The sequence below is a fragment of the Opisthocomus hoazin genome, chromosome 2 (assembly GCF_030867145.1).
Source record: "Opisthocomus hoazin isolate bOpiHoa1 chromosome 2, bOpiHoa1.hap1, whole genome shotgun sequence".
Taxonomy (NCBI): Eukaryota; Metazoa; Chordata; class Aves; order Opisthocomiformes; family Opisthocomidae; genus Opisthocomus; species Opisthocomus hoazin.
The window spans coordinates 29,234,970-29,262,199 of NC_134415.1; the positions used below are offsets into that span (position 1 = coordinate 29,234,970).

The 27,230-nt window shown below is 44.8% G+C and overlaps 1 protein-coding gene across 11 annotated transcripts in view; it reads right to left on the reverse strand.

Moving 5' to 3' along the window:
* The window catches only part of ESRRG (estrogen related receptor gamma), a 412,075-nt gene that overhangs the window by 377,371 nt on the left and 7,474 nt on the right, over positions 1–27,230 (reverse strand). For 3 of the 11 annotated variants that reach the window (XM_075413004.1, XM_075413005.1, XM_075413006.1), the window contains exon 1: positions 13,536–13,710. The exons of 3 other annotated variants lie outside the window; for them this stretch is intronic. Coding sequence is in view for 3 of the 8 variants with exons in the window: in XM_075412998.1 (XP_075269113.1) it covers positions 4,136–4,233 (98 nt within the window). In the remaining 5 variants the exon portion in view is untranslated. Of the gene's footprint in view, positions 1–4,135; positions 4,384–13,535; positions 13,711–14,197; positions 14,534–27,230 lie in introns of those variants that run through there. 5 more of the 11 variants (XM_075412998.1, XM_075413013.1, XM_075413007.1 and 2 more) reach the window with 4 other exon arrangements.

Below are 27,230 nucleotides of genomic sequence, written 5' to 3' on the forward strand. Positions count from 1 at the left end.
CACGACAGTTTTGCTGACCTGGAGAACATTATAACCCATAAATCATAGGTCTTCAATAGCCCACGGGAAGAAGTACTTTTTGGAAACGTTCGACAAAATGTATATCGGAGTCGTCAAAAAAACTTCACTTACCCACAGCAGCTAAGAGGTAAAACTAGAAAGGAACAGAAATTTATAAAACACTGTACTGCTTACACAAGGTTAATAATTCAAAGAACAACACTCTGTCATTCAGTGACCAACTAGTTTGCCATGCTCCATGAAATTAAGTCGTTTCAGTCCGGTTCCTGATAGCCAGGAGTCCACCTGACAAAAGCTACCAATTTATTTCTCACTTACCTGCAGTGCTGCTGGCTGTCTCAACCTTGAAGCAAAGTGTGAGCAGACCTGGATACCAGTGTACCCTATATTCCCTGCACGGGGTATCTCCATATCAAGAGTGTTTTCTGCCTTTTTTTTTTAAAAGGTGCCTGTACTTAACACCATTTTAATTTAGCTGACAGGACTGCCAATATGATATTCTCTTATACAAAAAATATCTAATTGACAAAAGTGGTCTTTGCATAAAAGTACTCGATCAGAATTACAATCATAAAATACAACTTTTTGTTATTATTCTATATTACTGTGTTTACAAGGGAGATCATTAGTTCTTACTAATTATTTTAATGGTAATATTTCTGCCAGTCCCAAAGTATGCACTGCAACACTTGCCTGACTGCACACACTGAGATTCCTCTATGGGTAAAACACTGGGGTCTCCATTTTGGGGATTCAAACACATCTTCACAGAGCTCTGCTTCAAATGAGAATTCTGGTCTAAGTCTCCTGCAGCTGCTCATCAGCCAGCACCTGAACTTTATATACTGGGAGAGAAACAAAGGGACTTGCCTCCCAGCTCATCCTATCTGCAGATGGGCAGAGTTCTGGCAGCTCACCCACTAACTCCTGCAAGTTTTGCACTACAAAATCAGTATTTGATGCAAAATACAGGAGAGCAGAGCAGCACATATGCCACAGATTGTAAAGATGGCAAAGATACTTTGAGCAAAGGAAAATCACCCGTTGTCCCATGCCAGTGAAATCTGTGGGACGACGGTGCACTCCTTTCTTCCTGAAAACAGCATTATCTCTCCAGATTGAAACGTGGTTTCTTCTGCCAGGCACAACAACTCTTACGCTCATACCCACCCGGTTTTCAAGGGGTATGGGAATTACTAACGCTTCGTAATGAGCCCATGGTAAGAAGGCCAGTGCAGTTTCCCCAATTTATTTGGATATTGGTCCCAAGTCTCACTGTGCCTTCAGCCGCATTTTACTTTCAGTTCTGGATTCATCCCAGGATGTCTACACAAAGCCAAGGTGGTATCTCTTCTCTCCAGCCACCTCCTCCCTTTTGTAAGGTTTTAATATACTTACAGCTCTGATTTACAGGAGTACCCTCTCTGTGACCATCCCCAATACACTCCTAACACTGACACAGGCAAGCCACAGAACACATTTTGCAATTTGGCGTATTTTTTTCAAATATTTCTGTCTAAGAGCTTTCTTATTACTTACTTCTCAAAAGTATTTCTTTTCAGTAGAAGTCAGTCTATTTTTGCCTGCATGAAGTGAGCGCCCTGCTGTTAATCTGCTCAATCTTACCTTCCCGACTCACACAAGCAACGGCCCCCTCCATCTGGCAAGGCAACTCAGAAGAATAGGGAAAGCAGGATTTGTCCTGTATGTACCTATGCATTTTTAGTTGCCACCTGTGCTTGACAGAGTCTGGTCAGCTGTAACAGACTGATGAGAAATTATTTAAATACTTCTAGTTCAAAAATATATACATTATAACTGATAAAACAACACTGATGTACACGACATCTATGAAATAGAGAAATAACCCAGAAATATAGGAATAACCAAAGTTCCAGTCTAGGACTCTTATAGTTTAAGTTTCCCAAATAATATAAACATTATGACAAGTAAATACTCAAAACAGCAAGTCAGTACACTGCAAGGTGACAGTGCTGTCGTCAGAACAGTAAGGGTTAAATTTCTTTGGAGAAGTTTAGGGGGCCATGGAAGCTGTGAATTTAGATTCACACTGATTTGATTTGTTATATTGAACAACACGCAAAGTTATTTTTGTTTGCATTTCTTACTGACTGCTATTCCCATTCCACGATCCTCCCTACAAAGCGCGGGCACAGCAGGGAGGTAGCACCCAGGAACAAATGAAGGGAGAAGCATTAGTGGAATGCATCGGGCTTCGGGCAGAGACCCATCTACGCAAACAAAGTGCTTAAGCAGGGACATTTGTGCCCGGGTCTACGCATATGTAGGGAGGTTTGGTGAGCGCAGGGAGGAGGATTTGGTTATGGTTAGAATTTGTGAGTGACAGCCATGTGACAGCTGGGAGTCAGCAAAGATTTTGTAGGGATGGAAATTCCTGAGACAGGACACACGACTGCTCATGCGATCTGCATGTGCCTATCATCACCCTGTATTATAATAGCTGACACTGTGGTTTACCAGTTCTCCAAAAGAGAGGCTATAAATTAGGAAGAGGATTTGAGGAATGGTGGATGAGAAATGAAAGTCATAACATTAAAAAACGAAGGGATAAATATAACCTGTTTTGATGTTATCGAAACAAGCAAACAAAAATCTCCAACCAAACAACACAACAGTACTAAAACTTGCATTTCCATGGTTTATCTTTAATGACAGGTTATTATTTCCTCAGCATATAATTATTTTCTTTTCTTACTAACTTACCTAGAAAGGCCTCGATCCTACAAACACTATGAATACTAAATTTTAAGTACATGAATAATCCCACTGACTAAGAGTTATTCCTATATTATCAGGGTCAGGGCCTAAGTCACAACGTGCAGTTAAGCAGAGGCATTTCCAAAGAACTGCTTCATTTTCCCTTCTGGGGGGTCTTACGCAAACACCAAGCCAGTGGAGATGCGCAATTTAAATCAAACCTGAAAAACCGAAATCCTTTCCCTTTAACACTGTATTCAAGCCGACAGACCATCACGTGACCTTTACCGTAATTTCTATTAAAATCATTTCATGTCTCGTTGCTTCTGCTATCCTGGCTCATTTGTATTGTTTACAACAAGTCATTGCTCTCGACAGTTAGTGGTGGCTGAATCCATGGTTACCAGTTTTTACATTCACTGGTTAAACGGAATGCAGCTCTTCGGTGGGGTTTCATGGCGAAAGCTCTTAAGAAACCACAATCCAGCTATCAATCAGGCTAACCTGGGAGAAATTAATCTGATAAACAGAAGTATCATTGCGTATGAAAAATTTATTGAAAGGTAGCTCAAGGCTTTTATTAGTCACAGTTGCAAAAGTGGACACGTTCGGATCGGACTTAGGGCACAGAAGACTTAGGTTATGTGGTCTACGTCTGACATTCATCCATGTTGCGCCTTCTCTGGCACTCACTGTTAATAAAACTATACTGTTCAAGGCTTTAAAAAAAAAAATCTCAAACACTTATTTTACCATAAATGTGCTCAGAATACAAATAGTACTTAAATACAGGTTTAACCAGACTGCAGTCCCGGCAAAGTAACTTAGACACAGACAAGATAGTAGAACAAAAAACAGACTGCCTTCAGTAGAATTCAATTAAGACAAAACCCACCCCAAACAGTGCAACCTTGTTATCAACTAAATGAAGCCTGCAAAAAAATATATTTTATTGTTACTTAAGAACAATGGGCACTAATTCCGTTTACCCTGTTATTTATAGTTTGGCATAGGGTGGGGTTGCCAAAATTAAAAAGCAAAGCAAAAACTTATTTGCAAGACAGACCCCCCCAAAACCTTTAAAATGCCTAAAAACATAAGAAAAGTTCTCTATAGGTTAATGGCTACAATAATTGCCCCAAGCTACATGAGAGCAACAAATAGTTAAATCAAACATATTACTACTAGCTCATCTACTGCAAAGTCACTGTATCAGAAGCCCGAATTGATTTGTTTCCTTAGAACAAACTGAAAATGAATGTAACATAATATCTGAAAAAAAAAAAATTCCCTCCTGCCCTGCTAATCGGATATCGTATAATGGTTGATTGCAGCTTTGCACCATGCTATTGTTGCCTATATCGTACATACTTACAGGTTCTGGGTTCTTCCAAGAGTTTGGTGCAGTTTCAAGGACAAATGTCTTAAGGAAGTCTTTCTACTGTGCAGCAGTGATCCTAGCTCTGATCTCATTACATGAGCAAAGTGCTACAGCTGACAAAATACAGGAAACTTCCTGCGTGAAGAAGAAATCTTGGAAAGTCTCAGGGTTAAAAAGGCTCCATAGATGTGCTGCGTGATTTGCTCCCTAGTTGTGTATACACAGTAGCAGCTGATCTCTGTTTGCAGCCCTGCAGAAAGAAACCTTCGCTGAAAACCAATGGCATCACATTTCAGCGGAGCTACTGCCAGGCTCTGGAGAGCAAAGCAACCTTTGACAACTTCACCCAGTTCAAATCACTGGCGTTTGCTGCATGTCCTGCAGGACTTTGGAAACTGGGTATTTGCTGTTTTTATTAACGCTGCTTTGAAATCCTGCGTCCTAGGCAGTCGTCAGACAAGCAGAACTCTCCCTCACTGTAATCGGAGGTTTTGACTGTGTCACGACTGCGAACTGCAGAATTTACCACAATATATTTTGCTTTGTCTTGATTGTGGCATTTGCAGATGAGAAGCTGGTAGCTGCGCTCAAAAGCATTTTCTGCCTTAGAACTGCTAAATTAGGTGCAATAGGCATCCTGTTTATCCTAAATTCATCCCGAGCCTGCCTTGCATCAGTCGCACATTTCTCAGCGCTTTTTTTTCTGATACAGAGTACAAGTCAAAAGATTTTGGGAGTGGGAGGGGGCTGGTTCTTTCATTTAATCTTTCATCTAGAGTGTTTTAGCATGGTCCCTGTCTGACTAAAACCACGCAGTACAACACCCTAAATCCAGCAAAGTTTGGTATTCTGACCAAAGTCCCCGTGTGACTCCCAGTATCCGCCAGTGCCCCCTTAGCTCCTGCCTCAGCCCTGCGGAAGCAACCAGGCATGGACAAAACCTGCACCAGCCTCTGCGGTTCTTCCTGCTGCCCAAGCAAACCAATAAGACCAGAAAAGCAGCATTTAAAAATAAACTGCTAGCACTATTTGAACTCTTAAACTGGGAAGCAGTACTCTGAACACATCCTCACATTTGAGGCTAAAATAAATAATTTGGATTCAGTTGTTTCACCATTTAGCCCAGGGTCATTCTCCAAAGAGTAACTGGGACCACACAGTCCCCCAGCACAGGGTCAGACCGTGACCACAGAGCCTGCAAGTTCCTTTCCAAATGAGACCTGCTTCTCTCTCCAGGATAACCAGCAAACTTCAGAAACAAAATTTGGAAGAGTCCCTTTTAACAGTGCACCATTACAGAGCTTGGCTAGGAGGAGTTAAGAGTTTTCTCCTGGGCATTTGTAAAGCAGATTATTCACCACCCTGTTTTCCCCTCGGGCGCTATGACTATTCTAGCTACCAGGATATTGTGTATTATTTCTTTAATATTTTGAACTTTATTCCAAAGGGCAGAAACCAAAACTGACAGTACATCAAGACAGCACGCTCTATGATTCAAACAGCAAGATAATTGAGAACCTGTGCATACACAACTTCTGAGTATGTGCATGCACGTTGCATATGCGCGCACACTCACTCACAAGCACAAACAAGGGTTTGTGGCCAAATTTTCAGAGACACTCGCAGTTCATGTCCTCACCTCCCGTCAATTAAAAAAACGTAACAACAAGCAAAACCTGATCAGCAAAACATTAAAAATGATTTTTATAGAAGATAGGCACCGTTTATAGCAAGGCAACCATATTGATTCAACATGTACTTCCACCCAAATTTGCCCCTCTCCTTTGGGAGAAGGATCCTGTCCACCCCTGGACCATGTCACACCAGAGAAATGAAAGCATACGGTGGCACCAGCAGGATTAATTTTGCTCTTTTCCCCAGAGACACAGTGCAAGGTAGGGGACAAAACCCCGGCTATGACGCTGGGCTCTGGCTAGGCTCTGCCACTGACTGGCTGCGTCACCTCCGACGCATCACCTTCCCTTTCCGCACTTCAGCTGGCACCATCACGTTTAACGCGTGTTGCAAAAGCACAGTTTCTGTGCCTCCATTGCTCAAGCCGCGAGACAGGGATCGCACGCCGGAGAAAGGCATAGGACTAAAACCTGAGGTTGTGCGTCCAGCTCCCAGCAGTGCCGTAAGACGGGCTGTGACCTTGGACCGCCTGCTCTCCGTGCTCCAGTGCCCAGCCTGCTGCCCGGGCTCCCCATACCTTGCTCTCAGCCCTTGCCCACCTGGTCACTTTTAACTGTAATAGGGTAGGAGAGTTTTTTTTCTGTTAGGAATTCAGCACAGAGTAAAACAAGCTCTTTTTGTCAGGTGGAACTCAAGACACTAATTTAAGACAAGTAAAAAAGAATTCCCTGTGGAAGCAGGAATTTCAGTGAATGAAGTTTCCTCCTCAAGAGCCCCTAAATTCTCACGTGTCTGCGCGGAAAGGTTGAGACTCCCGAATGCAGAACGGAAGCAGTAATCTGACCGTGTTCAGCAGTCCTACTCCGCACACCCCAGTCGGCACTTGTCAAGGCTAGAGGACATCCGTTCTGGGTTAGACTCCACTTCTCCTTACCTCTCCTCTATAACTGTGTCCCATCTGTCACAGCTGGGTCAGTACGGATCCAGGGACACTGCTCCTTCAGCCCCCTTCTTCTGTAAAACTATACACAGATCCCAACCACGGGACACACAGGAACTGCCAAATCATTCTCCTCCCAGTTTTCCCAGCTGCATTTCAATCTGTGACACGCTGTGTTCTCTCCTTTCCGATTTTCTCACTGAATTTTGTTTTCACGGCATTGTATCCGTCAGGGAGCACAGTAACAATTCAAAGTCCATTTTCCAACCTTCAGAGGACAAGGTAAAGTAGCCTGGCTACTAAGGTGCAGCCGCAAAAAACGTTTGGAGAGAATGTGGAGCAAGATCTAGGCGAGAAATGAAGAAAGTGAAGCCGAACCCGAGCTTAGGCGATGTCAGAAGCTGTATGTCTCTATCCCTCCTCCACCTGTCCCCACTGGAAAGAGTGACCCTTGGGAACCAACCCCATTGCCTGCTCTCCTGAAGTCGAAACTAGTACTGGTGCCCAAGATGGGCCATGCCCTGCCTTCCTGACATCCATCAGCAGTAACAGTTTAGAAAGCTTCTTGTTTAATTCATGCTGGTCTCAAAATTCAAAGACATGATCAGGAGGGAAGTCATTTAAGGATAGTACTACAAACAAGGAAAACAGAGCAAATTCTCAGTTTTAGCACCAGTCTCAGGATATTCGCTGTATATTTTAAAACCCTGTTTCCAGGAGTCAAGTAATAGGCGACCAGCTTTCTCTTTTAAAAAGATATTTCTGGCTCTTGTAATAAAAGTAGAATGATTGAAAGTAACTGCGATAAAACAGAAGTCCAGCAGAAGCACAGGGACACTTCTAAAAGTCAAATGTTTTAGCCAGTCTCAAAATTTTCAGTAGCAGTATCGGTTTTAATTGTCAATCTCTGAATCCAACAGGAGTACACAGGGTACTGAGAGCCACACCTGAAAGCACCCGGAAGGCCAGACTCCAAGAAACATATCCTACCTGTTTTATTCAGATGCTTAGGATTTTGCTTAAATATCAAGTCCAAAAATCAGTTCATCTAAACCTGTCTGATTTTTGCACAGATCCTCAATGTGTCCTATCCCCAGTCTATGCATATATACATTAACTGTGACTACTAGGGTTTCGTTTTAGCATTTTAATGCATTTGGATCCTCGTCAACGTATGGAACAACTCCCTCATCCTTACACACCAAGCGGCTACCTTCTCCTCATTGAAACTCCTCCATAAAAGTCACTTCTCCCTTTTCATCCATTAGGACTTAAACCAGAACCGACACGATCGTCAAGAAATTTGTATGCCTAAGCTAGGTGTTGTTCTCTTCAGTAGCTCTACACTACCTGATCGTTGAGGATTCTCCTTCCGGTGGTATTTACTATGCTCACATTTTGCGCCATGTGTACAACTAAAATGGTTTGGGTTTTCATACCCTTCTTGTCTTTTCTTTGCTCTCTAAAGTACCCAGCATACTTTGAAACCAATACAGGTGATAATATAGTTGTAAATATTGCCATGGAGGCATCACAATAAAATTGACATTTGGCATAATTCATTCAAAGTGCCTAGATCCAATTTAAATTCTTTCCCAATTTTTACCGAGGCTTCACAACCAGATGAACTTAAACCAAGGTGTACGACTTCATGCTACACTGGTAATCCACCCTAACTAGGAAATAAATTTTCAGTGATTAAGTTGAATTGTTCCTACAAAATGCCAGCTTCAGCTTTTCACCCATACAAAATAGCTTGGAAAATATATACTGCATGTGTTTATTATAGCTACAGTTGCTATGAACATCCATAACTCTCCAACAATTTCTTTGATTTATGTTCAAAAACATACAGGGCATGAAATGATGCCTGCAACCTTACATTTCCCTCAAGAACATTGTGGGGAGAAGATATATTCCAAAACATCATGTTAGATTCCTTGTTATGTCTCCTTTTTAAAATAAATGTATGATAATCAATTACACATGCTTCAAAGCAACTGCCACTAGATTCCCCAACAGAAAAGCTGTTTGAGAAGAGTTCCATTTTCTTTCCCCTAATGGTTGAGTTATAATAAGAGATCTTGCTCAGACATTAAAGGAAACAAATTGTATTATAAAGGATAGGGCCTGCTCAACTTGTATATGCAAGCACACGTTTGTGCTTGCCCAGACTTGACTTGGAACAAGATTTTCAGAGAAGTAACATCCCCGCCGATCAACATGCTAACAATAGCATGTGTGTGTGAAGGCCTTGCGCCTAATCTCCTCGTCATATACACTTGTAGTAATCCAACTGATGTCAGGAGAATGACACAGATGATAAGTTAATGTCTCAGGCTCAACTTTCCTTTCAACCTCAGTATGCAAAACATTCATTTAAGAAGCCCACCCGGCTGTAGCTTCCACTCGAAACACAAACCTGCAGATGTTTACAGGAATATCAATTAAGCTGAACGGGAGCTCTGCCATTAACGCTGGTGCATATATACATTAACTGTAACTACTAGGTAGCTTGGACTTTGCAGACCTGCTGAACTCCACGCCGAGGCTGAAGTGCATGTTTTCTCCAGGGTACCGAGGCCGATGGATTATACGCCATTAACTGGTTAGCATAATACGGATGACGTCCCCGCAACCTCACGCCTCTGGCGCAGGGACAAGGGGGGTGTCTCCGCACAGCATCCTTGCCCACGGTGAGGAGGCCGGAGCGGCTGGGAACGCGTGCAGCATGTGGCACCCTGCATAGAAAAGGTCAGCATCTTTGGTCTCCCCTGCACCAGCTGGTTCGTGCTTGCACCCCAAACTGGGAGCTCCTGTTCCTTGTGTCCTGCGCTTTTAATGCCTTGGGTTACACCGCAAACTAGACAGCTGGCAAACAATATAGACAACGGGACTGGATGGGAGAGGCCCCTCTAAGGAGGACTGACACCTGCAGGCACCGAGTTTCAAGCCAATACGGAGTAAACTGGATCTGAGACTTGTTTGAAACAAAACATAGCCCTGTTCGTCCCTGCAAGTGCACAAAACCTGTGTGCCAAATCTGGAAACAGAAATAAATTCTCTCATTCCACCCAGTTGTGGGTTTTTTTCTGTCTTCCTTTGAATCAAACCCTCGAAGAACGAAAATTCACAGGAGAGGAAATACCGGCTTGCACCCTCTTTGGACTGCGGTGCTATTTTATCTGTTACTAACGAAGCCTTGGAGGAGGAGGGGAGGGGACTGGATGTGCATGCCTATTGCCCATGCAGCCCCAGCTAGATAGCATCAACAGTTGTTCTCCTATTTTCACAGCGGGAAATAAGCAGGTACTAGCTGTACAGGAATAATCAGGAGGAATCTAGGTCAAAATCAAAGCCAGGGTGCTCTGTCCATTTGACAAAACTCACATGCAAACACAATACCCATGTAAAAACAAAGAACTTACTTGTAAGGGTTATCTCTCTTAAGATTACTAAACAAGCGTGCAAATGTTGGCCTACCTTGAGTAAAAGACACTACTCCTTTTGTGTGACTTTTGAAAAGGCATTAAAAATCAATATAAACTTGCAATATTAGGAAATTTTATAATCACTATTTCAAAAAGGCAGACTTGAAAGGGTCTCTTGTTCATGGGTAAATCTTCAGTTAGTTTTTCTAGTACCGGCGGTTCAATCGAAAGATTCGCCAACTGCCCCCTGGAGAAAACTGAAGATCTGCATTTAAATGGAGATATAGTATTTCCAAATGCACGGTACCTGCAAGGCAGATACTGTCAAGGTTTCTTAGTGAGTGGATCTCAAATTGTATTAGGTACATTTCAGTGCTGTAACTATCCCCATTTCGTAGGACTGGGGCTATTTCCATATCATTTTTCCGTGTTCATGCTTTGTAATATTTGTCCTGATAAGTCAAAATTAAACCCCATCCACAACAAAGCCCTCACATACCAACAACAAGGAATTATAACCTTATGTATAATTTTGTGATACGCACAATGAAGACTGTATTAGACAGCTTGACTAGAAATCTTAAATAATTAAAAACTCTGATGACTTAATAGAGTAGTAAGCTTGGCTTACAATGCAGTCAATTTAGAGCCATAAAAACACTGTGTAAAATTTTTATCTTGTGGTTGACCATTACATATCCTATTTATTATTCCAAAGTATTTCAACAGCATTTTTCTTCATCAATGTGGCTGCTGGCATTTAGCACCCACTCACTAAATGCACGTGATTTTCCTGGAACAGCTTTAGGAAAAGAAAACAAAAAATTAGCAGATCACTACAAAACTGTTCCTTGTTGCAAGATGCATCTTTCTGCATTCTGACTTGAACCGACTTCATGTGATGCAAAATACATTCGAAGCCACCAAGACTTAAATATAATAAATCAAAGCTGTGCACGCGAAGTTAAAAAGACTGGTGTAACTACTGATCCTGACACATCAGAGAACCAACAAAAAAAATCAAACCTCATGAATACTTGGTTGCTAATGTACACGAGTTCAAAGAGCAGCGGCTCTCTTAGGAAAATATCTTAATTTTCATATCAGAAAATCACCCTAACCTTTCAGAAAAGTTTTTGCGATTACGCAAGGCAGGCAGAGGAAAGGTTTAGAGTGCAAAAGACACTCGTGATGGGTTTCAGGCACGCAGGCATTAGTCCAGGCAGCCTCTCACTGAAATTCAGGTTGCAATTGAAACGTCCCTGTAAACAAGGTTACTGCGAACGGCCCGAGATATCCTTCTCAGCAACACCTTCACCAGGAGCCCTTCAGCTGTCTACTTAGTTTGTTATACCTTATCTCCCAGCCCTGACATCCTAATGCCGATTCAAATTCAGGATTCAAAATGAAAGATGAAATATCTCTAAGATCACTTAATATTGAAATACCGTTGCGGTAATAAGCAGTGCCAGGCTCGAGATAGGAATATAGTACTCCAGTGGTAACCTTTTAATTTCTGACAAAATACTGTGGAGTAACTGTGATACTGCACACACAGTTAATACAATCGATTTGTTTTCCTTATTTTGATAATGAGCGTGCTGAATGTCATGTTTACCTTCTCCTGCCCCTGGCACATTTTAAACTGTAAAGTCCTCTAAAAGCAGACCTGCCCGGTTCCCAGGCAGACACGAAACCCCTCACTCCACAGACACCACCCCCCCCAGCATGCAGAACCACGGCTACCTTGGTGCTCACCAGACAGGCAGGATCATAACGACCCAAGCCGCTTCGTCAGCCCAAGCCTTTGCTACTTCCCGTGGAAACGCAATGCGCGTGCCGTGTATAATCTCATGTCGGTTCTGTCGTAAACTACTCCCATCCTGACAGTGAGGGCAGGTATGCTTCACCAGCGCATTCCGCCCTCGGAAATACAACAGGGAAGCGACACCAAAATGTATCGGCCAAGTTTTAAACTTTGTATTTGAGACAGGGTGGCTAACAAACGCGTCGAACTTTGGTGGTTTCATACCAAGGGCATTCAGGTTTCCCTCCTGGCCACAAATGAAGATGGGGTGGGGGGTGTCATCTGTTTTCCTGTTGGGTTATGTTTGCTGTCAGAGTCTCCTTAATAGCATGAAAAGAAGAGACAGGATTGGGGGGGGTGGGGGGTACTGAGGGGGGGGAATTACAGGAGAGAAGCCCAAGCTGCTCGGTGCCTGCCTTCCCACACTCGCATTCACCTTCATTTTCCTCCTCTTTCTATCCCACTCATTTTTACTCGCCTCCCCCATTATTTAGTCATCTCCTAAATGCAGTTCTCTCTTCTTTGGTGTCACGAAAACCCTATTAACTAGACCAAGTCCTCGGAGCGCTTCCCCTGCAGCACTTCAAAACCTACCTCCAGACCGCCCGCTGCTTCACAGCAGCGATGCCCGGGGGAAAACAAAAATAAATAAAATAAATAAAAAAGGGACACGGCGATCTCCCTGGCAGCCGGGTCACGCCCGGGCTCGGAGGAGCGGACAGAGCGCTGCTGACTTCCCACACTTTCCGAACCCCCCCGGCCCCGGCGCCTTTATGCGTGCGCGTCCCCACGCGTGTCCCGGCCCCGCGGCACCGGCGGCGCCCGGCGCGTCCCGGGTGGCCGTGCGGGAGCAGCCTGCCGCCGCCGTGCCCCCCGCCGGGGCCTGCTCGGCTCCCGCCCGCCGAGGTGCTTCAGGAAGGAGAGGGCCGGTGGGGGACGAGGAGCGGACCCCCGCACCCACCCCCCGCCGTCGGCCTCTCCCCGGCGGGGCGGGCCGCGCCGCAGCCGGGACACTTCGGGGCTCCCGAAAGGGCACCCCGGGCAAGGGAGGGCGGCACGGGCGGCTGTCGCGATAATCTCGCAGGCGCCCCAGCACGGGCTTCGAGAGTCCGGTCCCCCTTCCCCCGCTCGGTACCGCCAAGAGCCACCCCGGGACCCCGGCCCCAAACTCTTGCCGGCGAAAGCCTCGTCACTTCCCCGGCGCTCCCGACCCCTGGCGAGGGGAGGGGGGACAAAACCCGCCGGGGTGGGATCTGTCAGCAGAGAAAAGAAATGATTCTCCCTTCCCCCCCCCTCCCCCCACCCCAAATTTTTAAATAATTGTCCGAGAGAGGAGAACCACGCAACCCCGGGCGGCCGGCGCTGTCGTGTGGCTTTTTATGAAGCTGATTTTTTTTTTGGGGGGTGGGGGGGGCAATGACTCTGAGCAAGTGCAATTGGCAAGGTCTGAAGGTGGAATGGGGGGGGGGGGGGGGGGGGGGGGAGCGCTCCCGGCAGCGGCGCGTCCCCGAGCGCCAGCGTGCCCCCGGTGCAATGTCAGCCGGCGGCGGGGGGGTAGGGCGGGCGGGGGGCTCGGTTTACCTGGTCAGCTCAGAACCGCAGGCAGGTTAATCGGGTGAGTCGTCGGGGATTTTAAAGAAGCCGAAGCCGGTTTCTTTGCTAGGAAAGTCTACAACACCATGCAGGGACATTGCAAAATCTTTACGCACGCCTCCTTTAACTGGGCTCCCGCGACCTCCGCCGGCGAGGGGGGAGCCGGCGGCGGGCGACGGGCCGAGCGGGGCGGCGGCGGCGCGGCGGGGGGCGCGGGGGGCGGCGGCGGCGGCGGCGGCGAGCGCGGCCCGGCGGGCGGGAGGAGGCGGCGGGAGGGCAGCGGCGGCCCCGGCCCCGGCGGCCCCGGCCCCGGCGGCGTCCCCGGGCCTCCCTGCCGCCTTGGTAGCGCCGGTCCGCACTCGGCCTGACCCGGGACGTCACGCCGCCCGTCTGCTCTCTCAATGATAACTTGGCAGGAGCAGGGGGAAGCGGCCGGGTTTTTCCTGGGCTCGTTACCGGGTACGTGCACGTTCTTTGGCATGCGGCGGTGGTTTTTTTTTTTTAAAAAAAGCGAAATAATAAAAAGCCGGGACAGGAAATCCGGGGCGCGGCGGGGGCTGCCGCCCCGCGATGGTGGCGGGCGCGGGGGAGCGGCGGCGGCGCGGCCGCGGGGAGCGGGCATGCGTTCATCTTTTTGTCTTTCATTTTACCTTCAGGGTGACATTCAGTGCCGGGCGGGCCTCGCTGGTCACCGCCAAGTCCCACCTGGAAAAAAAAAAAACAACCCAAAAAACAAAAACCCCAAAGCCAAAAGAGCCCCACCCCACCCCGGAGCTGCCGCAGCCGGGGAGCGGGGCGCGGGCGGCCGCCCCGGCGGCCGGGATGCGGCGGACGGGACGGCTCGGCCCGGGGACGCGCGCAGGCAGGCGCAGGCCACCCGCCGCCAGCAGGCCTCCCGCCGAGCCTCCGCGGGCCGGCGACACCGCAAAAAAAAGGAAATTAAAAATAAAAGGGGAGAAATAAAAAGGGGGGAAGGAATAAAGAATCCCCCGCGATGCAGGAGGGAGGCAGGCGAGGAGGAACGCTGCTGGCGGTGCTGCCGCCGTGCAGGCCCGGAGCCCCCCCCATCTCCTCCAAGCCGCTGCAGGGGAAGGCCCGGAGAGTGGGGGGGGGGCGGGGGGGAAGCCCCCCACGCACGGACTCCTGTGGAGCCGGGTGGGACGTGGGGTGCCCCGTGGGGTGCCCTGTGGGGCTCCCCGTGGGCCGCGGGGCCGGAGGAGGCTGGGCGGCAGCCGGGCGATGCGCTGGCACAATGGCGTCGCTGCTGAGGAGAGCGAAGGACTCGCCGGAGCCCGCGGCGGGATTTAACCAGGGGTGTCCAAACCCTCTCCCCCCACCTCTGCTGCGACGGCTGCGGAGCAGCTGTGCCTGAAAGCAGGGCGTTTTACGTGAAAACAGGGAGCGAGCGGAGGCCGGCACCGAAGCGATGGCGAGGGCTGGCAGGCCACCTGCCTTTTCTGTCCTTGATTTTGGTGCTTCTGAAAGGCAAACCCTGGAAGTCTGTGTGAGTGGTCCCGCCGAGCTCGGGGGACCTTTTACACGTTGGATGTAACCCACGTGCAAAAAGTACTTCCAGAACTAGGCCTTGCTTTAAAAGACACCATCCGCGGTAGCTCAGACTCCTGAAGGGCCTCTGCAGCTGAAGATCAGTCGTTACAAACACGCTGTTAACGCCCCGGACTGCTGAGACACCACGACACCTGCACAGGGACTGCAGAGCGTCCCAGCAGCGCCCAAAGCCAAGTTTACCTCTTCTGGCTTGCCTTTCGCACCACCCGTTTTAATAAGGAGTTACAACACCGCCGGCGCGCGTGTAACTACCGCGGTGGAGTTCGTGAAGGGACACATGTCGCAGGGCTGAAACTAAATCGTTTTTTTTGCAGCTGCCTCTTGAGCCTTAGTATTAGCATTGACACTTTCATTTCTCTCGTTTAAATACAATGAAAGGGAAAATTGCCCTTGCCTAATATCGTTACTAATCAGGTTTTGCCATTGCAGTTTTTATACAGAGATAAAGTCAGGGAGAAGTTAGTGTACACCTTTTCTCTTGCTGGACTTGGTGCTCTCAAACAGCACCTTATTTCAAATGGTGAGATCGTCCATTGCAACTGGAAAAAGAGTTGAGGGTAAAAAAACATCCTTCTCAGAATATGGTACACTCCAAGCATCATTTTAAGGAGCCTGAAATTGAAAGCTCCCCCCCCGCCCCCCCCAGACCCAAGCTACTCAAGATGCTTTCTGGCTTGGCTAGAAAGACAAGTTTGTTTCATGTTTCTGTTTTGTAATTGTTTTGAAGTGCTTTTAGGCTAAATTCTTACGTGTCTTAACTATACTGTCTCAGCAGAGTACATAGAGTACATTACCGATACATTTTTTTGGTAGACTTGAAAAGCACTGTGTACAGCTTGATTGTTGTCTGTATTCCACCATTCATTTTCAAGCGAGGCACTTCTGATTGATGTGGAGAGTCTGTCTGAAAGGATGAAGGGTATGGCATAGCTACCCAAGATGCTGCTTACGATTATTCCATACCTCAGCTAACAGGGAGATTTTTAGTTGTGATTGTTACACTTTTGAAAGTGAATTAGTTAATCAGATTGCTATTTTTGGAATGCACTTAAAAGGAACATTAAAATGCATTAATTTCATTAAAATAAATGAGCGGATAGGCAACAAAATGCGTATTAGTCAAATAAGCAAGATCTCTCCTGTGGAGCCAAATTCAGCCCTAGTGAAATCAACTGACTTGTGGTTCTCTACAGCGTATTTCATTTGGCCTCCGCAGTTGCACCGCTGACACTTTGGTTGTCAAAGGTGTGTATATTAGAAACATTTGAGCCGTGCTTCTCCAGTGTGATTAACCTCTGAAGTTCAAAATTCACCTGTTTTCCATTTAGCTCAGCTGCGCAGCCCTGTTGCACATGCAATTTTTGGTGTGCGTACGCACCGGAGATGCAGAGAGGCATTCCCCACCCCGGTGTTAGCCTAAGGGACGTGAGCTGTGTCTGAAGCGAGGGTGTGATGAGGTGGATTTCGGCAGAGGCTGTTCGCAACCAGCTGTGTACATGCTCCCCTTAATAGGCTGTACTGAAGTCTCTGCTTCCACCTTTCATTACTGCTGTTACTCATGCCAGTGAGAGTAAAGGAGAGGTTGGTATGTCTATAATCACACGTTCATTTGCTATGTAGATGTATCCTAAGAGCCTCTCAGCCCAGGAAAATTATGCCGGAATAAAGTCGGATGTGAATGTAAAGCAGCACTGTGTTCAGATAGCTTATTCTTTCTGGAATGACCGAGTCGTTTCCTGGTTTCACTTAATCCACTTTCAGAGTGGATTAAGATAATTCAAGAAAGTGAATTTTTATGCTGGTATAAGATTTGTCTACACATGGTTTTAGCCGAGAGTAATTACTGCAGTGTACCTAATAAGTGTTTCGGAATAATTTTGTGTGTAGACAAGTCCAAAGTCCCACAGGTGAAAACAACAGAATTTAGTCTTTCCATATAAGACAAGGTTAATGCAGCCCAACGTTTGACCTACTTCTTTCCTTGTGAAGCATATTTAATTCTTTACAGGTTTTTCTTTTTCAACAAAAACCCCACAACAGCTATGCATTTATGATCAATTCCAGGACAGCAATGCCACATGCACTCCACTGAAAATAAACAATTTAACCAGTATATGTACTCTGACAAGTCCTCAACTGCCTTAAAGTGGCAATGGGTTCTTTACTGCAGAAAACATCAGCTTCTCAATCATAAATATTTTGAGAGTGTTGTTGTAAACCAAAGGAAAACAAAAACTAAAGCTCTGCTTTGTCCTCGTGAACACTTACGGTCCATTTGTACTTTGACCGCATACCATTCAAAGCGATAGCACCCACTGTAATTCAACAACATCCTGAACGAGGAACTTCTCAGACTTGCACAGAAGGGTTCACAGAGCAACAGGGCCTTCAGAGGGCACCTTAAGAAGAGAGAGCTAATTTACAGTTTGTTTACAGACATCTGAATCAAGAAGAACCTACCTGAAACTCAGGCAGCTACTCTGCTATGAACCAAGTGTACTGTATCACCACAGGCACGCAGGAAAGTTCCCAAAATGATAATGAGAACATACAAATCTTTTTTGCGACTTTGTGCCAGACAGAAAGTTTGTCAAATGTCATTTGGTCTCATTCTGTGCCACAGATCTCCCTGGGAAGAGAGGTGACCCCTTGACATGAATTAGGACTCCTAAACTTTAAACTCAAGGTTGTTTTGGGTTTGTTGGGTTTTTTTTGAAGGGGGAGGGGGGAGAATCTAGATGAGAAAGAAACAGTGCAAGCTCAGCTAGTGAAACAGCCAATTTTTTGAAAGAACCATAAATATAAAAGCTAGATGGTACAAATTGCTGACCCTTTAAACACTGACATGGGAAAAGCCAATAAAAGCTATGAAGATAGAAAACCCCAACTCCTACTTTGTGTGAATGGCTGTAATGTGGGAAGGCAGACTGTACCCAGGGGTCTTCCCTTATGCAGACGAAGTAGCCCCGCTACTTCGTGTAACGGGCAGTGATGCCACGCGCAGGATTCTTGTTCCTAAACTGGATTTGTGATTACAAGCATGGCTTTGCTCTCCTCTGCTGGTCTTCGTTGAGGGTATGGGGATTTCATGTACGCCTCCCTCACACCGAACCTGCTTATTTAAGCAAGAAGCTTTCTGGTAGGAAAGTAAGCACTGAATAAAGAAGGTAAAACACGGATAAACATAAAACAAGAAATCAAGTTCTTCAATTCTGTCATGCTGGGTGACTTTGGCTATGGGCCTAGTCTCGACATTAAGGCTCAAACTAGACGAAGACTGAAGGCAAGGAGGGTTTTGGACCGTATGGGAGCATACCTAATCTGAAGTCCCACTTGTCTGAACAGTTGGATTAATTATTTTACACTCTGCTTCCACTGAGATGGAGCATTGAGCCACCAGCAGTGGTGGAGTATCCTGGCTCTCCCTCACTCCTATCACTACAGGGGAGTTACTCACCCAGAGAGGAAGGTGTCTTTAAATCTCTGAGGCGATGGCACAACACGCACAAGAGGAATGCGCACAGCCAGTGCAATGAAATGAGGGATCCTCTGTGAGAATTGGTTAGTAGCGCCAATGTTTAATATTTGTCATAACAACCAGCGACTGTTTTGTTTTTTGTTCTAACAATGTGAATTATGCATTAAACATTAATACAAGCGAGTGTACTTTTCTTTTGATCTTCAAGCATAATCATTTCTAATGAGAGTTTATACACGAGCATTGAAACAAATCCCTGAGTCATGTGAATTTACTTTGGGTTTACTCTGTGGGAAAGATATCCCACATGGGTTACTCATGTCTGTAAAACATAACATAAATCAGAAGAAAAAAAAATTAGCTTCCATTTGGCTGTTGGAACATAAATATCTACGTAGACATTTGGCTTGTACGCTAGTGGTAGTGCAATGTTAAAAAAATTTATCAGGGATCAGGATTCAGGGCGGGGCCCTCCCCTAATACGAAATCCAAGTCTGCTCAGAATGAGCAAGCTCACCTCTTAGCTTCTGCAGGCTGGCTGCTAACCAGAATTGAGCCTAGCATCAGAGCAGTTCGAAGTAACTCTGTGAAGTTGTAAAGTGATCAGAATTTGGCTTGCTTGATGTAGACAAAAGTTGCCGAACGGCCATCAGCAAGTGATAATATTGCATACAGGTAGCAGACAAGCTGCACAGTGCTAAGTGGCACCTTTCCAGATGTCCTTCAGAGCTGGCTGCGGTGCAAAGCTGACCCAGTCTGGACCAACTCTAGAACCTGCTTGGCCATATCCAATATCTGCTCCTCTCATTTTAATGTCAATCACAAACATTGCATTCCATGAAAATATAAACACTATAGATTGTGTAACTGCCAAGACAGTTATTTAAAATACAAACAGAATTTAAGCCCTTTCCCCTTTCACACGCCACAGAAATATTAAAATAGCCAGCGATGAACAGTCTGCACTTAGGCAGCCGTGCTGTATGTGCAAAGTACATGCAACATACTGGGGAAAGTACGGGTGCAAAACAGTGTGTGGTGGGCCTGATCCCTGGGTATACAGGTGCTGACTACAAGATTTCCAAAATGCCTCTTGCCTCTCCAAAACAGAGCTCAAAGCCAAAGGTTGCAGAAGAGGAATAGCTGCCAAGAAGGTTTTGCGCTTAATGGCAGATAGGCTCTAGCTATGATTCAGGTCGTATCTCAGGAATTCTCAAAAGCCCATTAATGTGTTTTAATGTTTAAGTGTGAAAGGAGTCCTGGAAGCCAGAGATCCAGGATTACCCCACATAATTCAGTGTTCTCACAGCAGTCTACTGTCATGCTCCCTGCTGCTTCTTTTCTCTGGCCTGAGTAACCTCAAACGCTGATGGTAGAGCTTCAAAAGCAAGAGCAGAAGCCTGTGCATAGAGTAGTTTATAGACTGGAAGAAGAGGAAACACGAAACCCTTCATCCCTGAACTTGAATTCCCTAACTGCTATGTTTTATATGAAAACAGAGGAACGGATATGATTGCAGTTGAGAAGAAAGCACCTGTGACACTATGGAATGCCAGCACTGTTTGTATGAATTAAGTCTTCCCTGAGGTTGCAGAACTTCACCTGGCATGTTAAGTCAAAAGATGGACAGGTCAATACTGGATCTTAAACAGTTTTGAACTGAAGGTCCTCAACTACCTCAACTCCATCTAGACCCTGCTAGAAGCACACTGGCAGTATCCAGCTTTAAAAGTTCGGTCTTCTGACTTTTCAAAATGCGTAAGTACACCCCCAGGCACACACAAAAAGCTGTGCTTGCAAAGATGTGATTATAGATATAGGTAGAGAATGGTGTACAGCAGCTCGTAGGAGGCCTTTCATAGCCTCGGTCAGGGTGACAAAGCCTGTTGGACCACGGGTTCCCGGCCTGCATTCACAGCCCTGGAATGCCGGCTGGAAACACTCCCTGTAATTTAGCTCATTTGATGTGCATTGAAGATGCTCGTTTCTAGAGCCCTGTGTGAAATGTGCTGATACTGAACCCATCCTTCTTCTTCTACCTGCGGGCCTCTAGCAGGTGGCCAACATGCTGGTGGGAAGGAGAGGATGCCAGTTTTAGTCCTGTTGTTCATGATGGAAAACGATGAGAAAAGTGAAAAGATCTTATTCTACAGACCAATGCATGTATTTACACTTAACTGCTTAACCCCAGTCAGAACTGTGAATGCCATCGCTATATATGAATGTCATGGTGTGGTGAAGTCTTATTCAGTAATTAGCTGGTCAGAGCCACAAACTAGAAACCAGATATGCAGCCAACGAAGGCTAACGTAGCTCTTGTGAAGTCAGTGGAATCACGCTAACTTGTACCAGCTGGGGACGTAGTCTTCAATTTCTAATAAAAATTCGAGAAATTGCATTCTTTCCGTGATATTTTGGTCATATCATACAGCAACAGCAATAAAATAAAACATTGTAAGTACTTACATAGCCAACGCAGAAGCAGATCCAATGTGAACTCTTTAGCAATGAAGCCCTACAACCACGTTATTACATATTTCAGCATTGGAGCTGTGCGGATTACTGCTTAACTTCAGGGCAGCAAGGTAAGCTCGTTTTCTTGCGGGCGACTTTTCAGTCACCATTAGGGCTGCAACCTTCCCATCCTCCTCATGAGTTAATCTCCCAGTACCACCCCCGGGGAGTGGGGGAGAAGTTACACGATGGGTGTTTTTTCTGTGGGCAGATGTCTAAATGTGAAGGAAAACAATTGCATTTTAATGACAAATTTGAGACTCCTGAAGTTAATTTTTGGGCAGGGCAGAAATTAGTGGGGCTTGCTGCTGCCAGGAGCTATGTGCTCTCCTCTCCTGCTGATGTTAGCAGGATTATAGGTGCTCAACTTTTTGCAGAAATGAGTCCTGAAATACCAGGTCCTTCCTTCATGCCACGAAAGGCAGGGCAAGAGATCTGCTGCCGTTGGGCCCAACCAAGTTGCCCCAGTGTCACGAAAGAGCTATTTCTACAGAAATTAGGGCAGCTGCTCCAGATTCACGCTATCAGAGATGCATTCTCGTTAAGTATTTACAGGATAGTAGCATTGTTCAAGCTAAGAAAGTAATTTTGTTAGGTGCTGCACAAAACGTGTCATCAGATGGAGTTCCTGCATCCAAAAGCTCTATGAAAAAGACTCCAGAGGGAGTGTGGCAAACAACGGGATATCCTGGAAAGAAAGTCCGCCAGTAATTGCAGCAAAGGCAGCCAGCTACAGGGGCTTTTCCTACACGCAGGGTAATGATAATTTTGCCAAGGAGGCAAGTTGTTTATTTCCTTTTTAGCTATGATATTTCCGTTGCATTACTGAATCACAGTTTGTTAATAGCTTACAAACATGAAGTTTATAAAGCTTTAGAAACCTTGTAATATCTAAGATAGTATGTCCTTGTTTATCTAAATTTCTGTTAAAAAAATATGTAAGCTAACAGGTTTTGGGTTTTTTCTGTTTATTTGGTGGGTTTTTTTTTTTAATAGATTTAGTAAAGGAGGGGTAATTTTTGACCCTGTTTTTGTCTTCTTAGAAGATCCAGGAAGGAATGTAAAGGATAGTCCCCAAATCTGTATACATCTACTTGCAGATAAGGAAATGGAAAATGAAAGATGTTTCAAATTAGCGCCAGTCATCTAATCTGCTCTGTAGTTGGATGGCAGAGTTTCAACCTTTTTCACCAAAACGAGGAGATCCACTGCAGAGTACTGTCTTTTCAATTTTGGGCTAGACAACCATAGCCCCCGCATAGGTCATGAACGGGATCAGCCTTGCCCGTGTCACCCCCCTGCTCAGATGGCAGCTCCAACCAAAAAACAAAAGACAGGCGAAGAGGACAGACGCAGCCACCTGGCATCGCCTGCTTGCACAGACCGAAGTGGGCAGGGGAGGAGGGAGCTGGTGCTCGGCCAGCTGTGGCAGGACTCACAAGCCAGGCTGCCGAGCTGGAGCGCATCCTCCCAAGGGGCTTCCACAGGGGAGGGCATGGAGAAGCGAACACTGGGGAACCGAACACCGGGGAACCGTGTCCCTTGTGGACACCTCTGCATCCCCAGTGGCCTTCTCCCACGAGATGGCTAAGCACGCCTCTTATTTCGCTGAAAAATTTCAGCCTGGTGTTGAGTATGTTAGTGTCTGTGTCCACCAGCACGCTGCAAGGCGTACATAGACCATCATTGCTGGACACGTTCTTGAAGTTCCCTTAGACTGAAGCCAGTTCGCATTTTAGTTACAAGAGAATTAAAAGAAACCTCAGGGAAACTGATATTGCTGACTGATAGCAAACCAGTTTTCCCTAACAGACTAATACTATTTTTTATATACACTACCCAGAGTTTAGTTGTGTCCATTATTTTCTCTATTCACCTATTTCAACAAGGGTAATTTTACTTAGGGCAGTTTTTTGCACTGTACTATTCAATACTATCATACAGTACATTGCATTAGAGCAATTTTACCAGCTAGGAGACTTCACCACGGTGTTTTGCTACTAAATTTCTGCTGAGAAGCGGAGCCACTAGCTTACGAACGCCCCATCCGAGTCCTTCTGAAGCCATCCCGAGAACTTCAGCAATCCTCATTCTACGCCCCCTGTGTTTACCAGGCTTGCATGCAACTGAAACAGCCACAGTCTCAGCCCCTCCTCTGAGCCCTTGGCACGTGTGTGTTCAGCTAAGACTGCAGAAAAAGAAAAACCATGGCCACAATCAACAATCAATTATTTTAATAGCTGTTAATATCAAACCGTATTCATAACCCTTACTTGTTACAGCCGGATGCATGGTAGGATATACGATTTTGCCAGTATCTTTTTTTTTTTGGCCTCTTTTTTATGAATAATGACTTTTTAAGAGATTGGTGTGTGAATTTCCAGTTGTTAGGAGACTGTTGCTCTACATTCCTACCTGTGAGGGTTGGATACCACATTACTGTCTAAGTTACCAGGGCAGTATACTACTCAGCATTAACATCCAGGAAGAGTTTCTTCTATTCCAGCAGTATATGCTGCTGCCTGGGACAATTCTTTGGGTGCAAGTCCAATGAAAACGGCCCTTCACTATTTTCCACTACGCCCCGGTTTTTCTCTCTCGGCTTTGCGCTGCTGTGGAGGATGTACAACATGGGATGCTGGTTTTCCTCCCCATGGCCTCAGTGCAACAAATCGCAATGCAAGAGCAATTCCAACTGCTTTCAAGTAATTCTGCTGATATACGTACACGTACAGTAGTTCTCATTCAAGAAATTATTTGGGTACTGGCATGACGAACAGGTCCTCCAACCCTCGTACAGGTGACCATAAGGTACAAGTTTTATAGGTATTTGATAAATGAAACATTTCCACTAAATGAAAGTGCCACAGAACCCTTGAGGAAACAGTTGGAACAAGTTTTCAGTAGGTTGTGAAGGCATCATAAAGTGCATGTGCTTTATAAGGCTCTAACGTGTATGTAGCAGGTGTATGGAACCCGCTCTGTATTCCTAATTCCACCACCAGCGCGTCGCTCGGAACTTAGGCTTCTGAGAGTCACTTCTCTCTCTGTGCCTTAGTTTCCTTATACAAAAATAAAGGTTATGTCTCCGATATTCCTCCCATTAAAAGATTAGATTCACTCATTCAATGTGAAGTATTGTAATCAATCAATCACAGGTTTGCCCTCTCTATTTTATCCAAACATTTTTAACTGTAATAGCAAAGTAAACCACTTGTAAGAGCTAGGCGTGGCTGCAGAAGTTCCAGACTGTGGAACACGAACCTCAGTGACTTCAACGGGTGCAACACCAAACTTACAGATCAGATGAAACTCCAATGCAAATCTAAGGATGTTAGCACTCCAGCGACAAGTGATTTGGTCTGTGTCTGCCAGGAGTTCAGGAAAGATCTGTGCCAGTCCCATGACAGTCCCCCAGTTATCCGCCCACAGGCACACTCTGAGTATTTTCCTATGAATCCTGTTTGCTACCAAACAAAAATAAACAGCAACAAAAAAAACCAACCCAAAAAACCCTTAAAGGTTGAATCTATTGCATGTTTTTCCTCTAAAAGATTTTGATTTTGACATATTAATGAAAATTTATTTGCTAGGCAATGGGTAAAGGAACTGAGAAATAATTCAGTCACCATGGTCACTCTCACTTACATGGGTCTACTACTGGTGATCCCTCCTTACGTAGATGCAGTTGTGCTTAAGGAAGGTGGGATGCTACAGTTTCAATAATTTTTCATTCTACCAAGACAGACAACTTCGGACCCATCAAGTTCCTCCTCCACGTGGCACTTCCTTTAAACCAAGTTTGTCTCCGTGAATAAATTTTTCCCTGGCTGTGATGTGATATTTGTGTGTCATATCTATCTCTATGTATATCTATCTCACTTATTCCATTGGATAGATGTTATTACAGATTAGGAAAAAAAAAAAGTACAGATTTTTTTACTGAGTGTATAAGAGAAATTGGTATCACCCAAATTAGAAATGTAAGCTCCGTTTATTCCTGTTTTTCCCTGAATACACCACCTACCCCAGAAGTACCCAATGTCAGTAGCAGTATCTGTACGTGCACAGCTGCAAAATCTTTTGATTTCTCTGCGTCAGTGGAATCCATCCCTGGATTGCTGTATTTTTGCCATATGTAAAAGATTCAATCAGCCTAAAAACATTTGAACACTTTCTACCAGTGCAGAGACATCCTTTGAAGGGCTCCAAGTATCCTTTGAACACGGAGGAGTCACTACGCTCTATCCTACTGAAATACATACTACTTCCAACATTTTTCAAGTGGATAAGATGAACAGGGAAGGAGCAGGGAAGAAAATTATTCAGAGAAAATCCAAATTAGAAACAGAAAAAAGATTTTCCAATTTATAATTCAGAAGTCTGCTCTATTTTCATTCCTTGTTTAAAGATCTATATTTTTCATTATAAATTTCAAGTGTATTTTGGATGTCTCGCTCTTTTCTTGTGAATACAAAAATATGAAGGAATAAGGTAAAAAAAAAAGTTAAATAGTGATATAATTTGTTCAGAAAGCATTGACTGATAAGCATACTCATGGAATTACCTAATTCAGTTCTACTCAAACATTTTCCTAACTGGCAGAAAACGTGTAAGTTCCTCACCCATTTTAACAGTCATCATTAATGGATGTTAAACTTAGCAACAGTTCATTGGCAGCTTCCCAAGACTGGCACCAAAGTAAGGATTCGTATTTGATACAAGAGGGGGAAAAAAAAAAAAGTTATCCTGTATTTGAATGAAGGTTTGAAATAGTTAAACACAAAATACCAAATATGCGACTCACGGACATGGTAACAGTTTCCATAGAGGGAGGGAGGGAAGAGGGCAAACCTACATGGTAAGAAATATAAAAATATTAAATAGAAGTCTGTGAAAAAATTAAGGCCTGGAACCATAGCTTTCAACAAAGAAGATTATGTTGCTTTTATGTATTTCTGCACAACAAAACCAAAACGCTGGCTGGGATTTCTGAGCATTTCCACAATCCAAGCAGCAAGAGGAAGCTATTCAAAGTCACAAGAGTTTTAGTCTTAACTGCAATGGAAACAGAACAGAGCCTTTGTCTTAATCACTTAGAATGAACTTATATTGATTTATCATCTTTTCTCCCCTCTGTGCTCAAAAAGCCAGAACCATTCATGCATTACTGATGTACGTTCCAAAAAAACAGGCATGGGCAGTAACATGCTATTCTTGGGAGTATTTTGAGGGAGGGAGATTGCGCGTGTTATGCCACTGCTGTACCTTAGGGTCACGAGTCACTACGAAAATACAAAGAAGTACTTATTTTTGTGCTTTGAATAAGAAGTCTCTGGTGACTGAATATAAATATGGGGAAGCAATTTCTAAGTTTATTTATTTATTATTACTACTACTCTATTTATTAAGAATAACAAGTTTTGAAACAGATGAAATATTTAAATGGAAACATGTCATCATCACCAGTTTTTGTTGTAAATGTATTTACTACATTCAGTCAACACCCTGAGCATGATCTTATACCTGCATGATGAAATGAGCTCCAGGTCTCTCCATACATGGCATAATGGTTTAAAAAAAGAAAAAAATCTAAATTGCTATTTATTCAGCAATTTAATCTTAGCCAACACGTACCGCTATTTACCATGGTTAGTGGTAATTTTACACATGTAGTTAGCACATAAGGCCCTTGTAACATTTGAAAGCCAGACATCTGCATTATTCTGAAGACTCTTTTAGTTTTATTAAGTATATACTGACAGAATAAAACATGAGCATTTAAAAGAAAAAAACACTGTTAATTTTCTTAAGACTGAGATAAACTAATAAAAGAAATGAAATACAATATTAAAGTTGTTAGCCCTCCATTCTCAACATAATTCCTACAGTTACACACTCTCCTTTCCTTTCTGGCAAGCCCTGATTTTCTGCAGTGATGTCAAGGGGACCGCTGCTCTCCGGTTTCCGAAAGTTAGCACACCAGCATCTGCTAAATGCAGTAGGACGTGCTGTTTACCTTTGTTGTAACCTTAAGGCTTTTCCATTTAAAAACTGTGTAAATGAATGAGTATTCGTTCACACCTATACCTAGAGGTATCTATGATAAAGCAGAGAGTGTT